General features: G+C 54.0%; 1 protein-coding gene across 1 annotated transcript in view; it reads right to left on the bottom strand.

Annotated features, from left to right (window-relative positions):
- Positions 1–1841, bottom strand: part of SMKR1 (small lysine-rich protein 1) — an 11980-nt gene that overhangs the window by 4943 nt on the left and 5196 nt on the right. The window contains exon 2 of the mRNA XM_008586208.1: positions 794–1110. Coding sequence (XP_008584430.1) covers positions 794–1110 — 317 coding nt within the window. The remainder of the gene's footprint in view (positions 1–793; positions 1111–1841) is intronic.

The following is a 1841-nucleotide window of genomic DNA, read 5'->3' as shown; positions in this document are numbered from 1 at the left end:
AAAAAAAAAAAAAAAAAAAAAAAAGGAAAACACACCCCTACCATCTGACCCAACCATTCCACTAAGGTATTTACCCAAGAGAAATTAAAGCATATGTCCATTTAAAGACTTATACATGTACATGAATGTTCATAGTACCTTCATTTGTAACAGCCCCAAATGGGAAACAACCCAAAATTCCATCAGCAGGTGAATAGATTAACAAACTGTGGTATAACCATACAACGGCATGCTGCTCAGCATACAAATAACTACTGATACAGCTACAAAGACACTAGCCATGTAATCACAAACACACTCACCAACTATGCCCTGAAGGAAGGGCCCAGCAGTACATGGCATTAGGATGGCACAGGATGGGCCAAGGGCTCACCTAGTCTGGGACATCAAGAAAGCATTCCTGAAGAGTGGCCTGTGGGTTGGGGTAGGGAATTTCCAGGCAGAGCAAACAGCCTGTGCAAAGGCTCTGAGGTTGGAGAAAACATGCAAAGGAGAAGGGACCAAAAAAACCAAAAAAGGTCAATGTGGCCAGCAAGAGCGGTTGAGGTGGGAAAGGTAGGCGGGGCGCAGCTCTGGCCTGCAGGCTCTGTAAACTAAGGGGGTTTGACCTTTATCCAAGAAGAAGGGGAAGCCATTACTAGCTTTGTGAACGACCTGCTTCAGTTCCCTAGGCCCTGAAAGAGAACGGCAATACCAACTATGTGAGGTCACCCAGGAACAGCTCAATTCAAATCAAGAGACATTTACTTAGTACTTTCACACACAACGAACGGGAAGGAACACAGAAACTTACCAAACACACTTCTACACTACAGCCCAGCGGGAGGTGAGGAGTAAGGCTTTGCAAAGCAGAACAGGCAAAGCACCTAAAGTGAGGTGCCAAGGGCTCCGGGCGCCTAAGGAGCAACAGGGAAGCAGGGAGTACTTCTGAGCTGGGTCTCAAGGAGAAGCAGATCCATAGCTCGAGGAGGTGCAGGAGGTTTCCGCAAGGCTGTGGTCCTGTGTGGGATGTGGGGCTGTTGTTTTTCTTAAGCAGAGAAGATAATATGGCAGAGAAAGGTTGAGGCCCTTTACCAAGGGCTCTGCGCGCCAAACTCGAGTAGTGAAGTGCTTAGTTTAGCAGATAACGGTGCCTCCCTGGGGACTTGGAGCGGGGGCTAGCACGTCACAGCCCTTCTGGAAAGCACAGTGAGGGTGGGAAGGAAGTCGCAAATGGCTGGATGAGTGCTGGGAACCGGCCGCAACAGGGCTCACTTTCTACTTCGGGAGTCTGCAGGGTGCCTCACGGGGACCCGGGGCAGCGGCGCCAGTGGCTTAAGGGCCTGGACCAGCGACTGCTGGCCTGTACCGGCGCGCTGGGGTTCCACCCCCGTGACCGTCCTCCCTTTATTTCCCACATATGAACCACCTTGTGCGTGTGAAAGTTGCCGAACAGAGTCAAGAAACGAAAACCGACCAATTCACAGAAAGAAGACTCAGCCTGACTCTGCCGCTCCTGTCCCCTTCGGCAGGCGCAGGACACCGGGGCACCCCCTCGGCCCCTCACTTTGCACCAAGGGTTCAGATGGCGGGGCCACCCGCAGTGAGAGGAGAGGATCTGGGCGAAGGCCCGCCTCCGAAAGGCAGTCCGAGGGAAGGGAGCGGGCGCCCGGCACGTCTCCTACTGAGATTACACGGGCATTACCATGGTCACTGACTTCTCAGCTGAGCGGCGAGCGTGACATGGGTCCCCAGTACTGCGATGCACAGGGTGGCTTCAGTCCCCGCGCCCGTTGGGGCCGCGCACCTGGCCTCCTCCGGCCGAACCGCCACCGGCCCGGGACCTCGCCACGCCTCTCAGG

This window comes from Galeopterus variegatus, unplaced genomic scaffold (genome assembly GCF_000696425.1).
Source record: "Galeopterus variegatus unplaced genomic scaffold, G_variegatus-3.0.2 Scaffold3877, whole genome shotgun sequence".
Classification (NCBI taxonomy): domain Eukaryota; kingdom Metazoa; phylum Chordata; class Mammalia; order Dermoptera; family Cynocephalidae; genus Galeopterus; species Galeopterus variegatus.
Note: the sequence above shows the minus strand (reverse complement) of the source record. Positions and strands in the feature narration are given on the sequence as shown.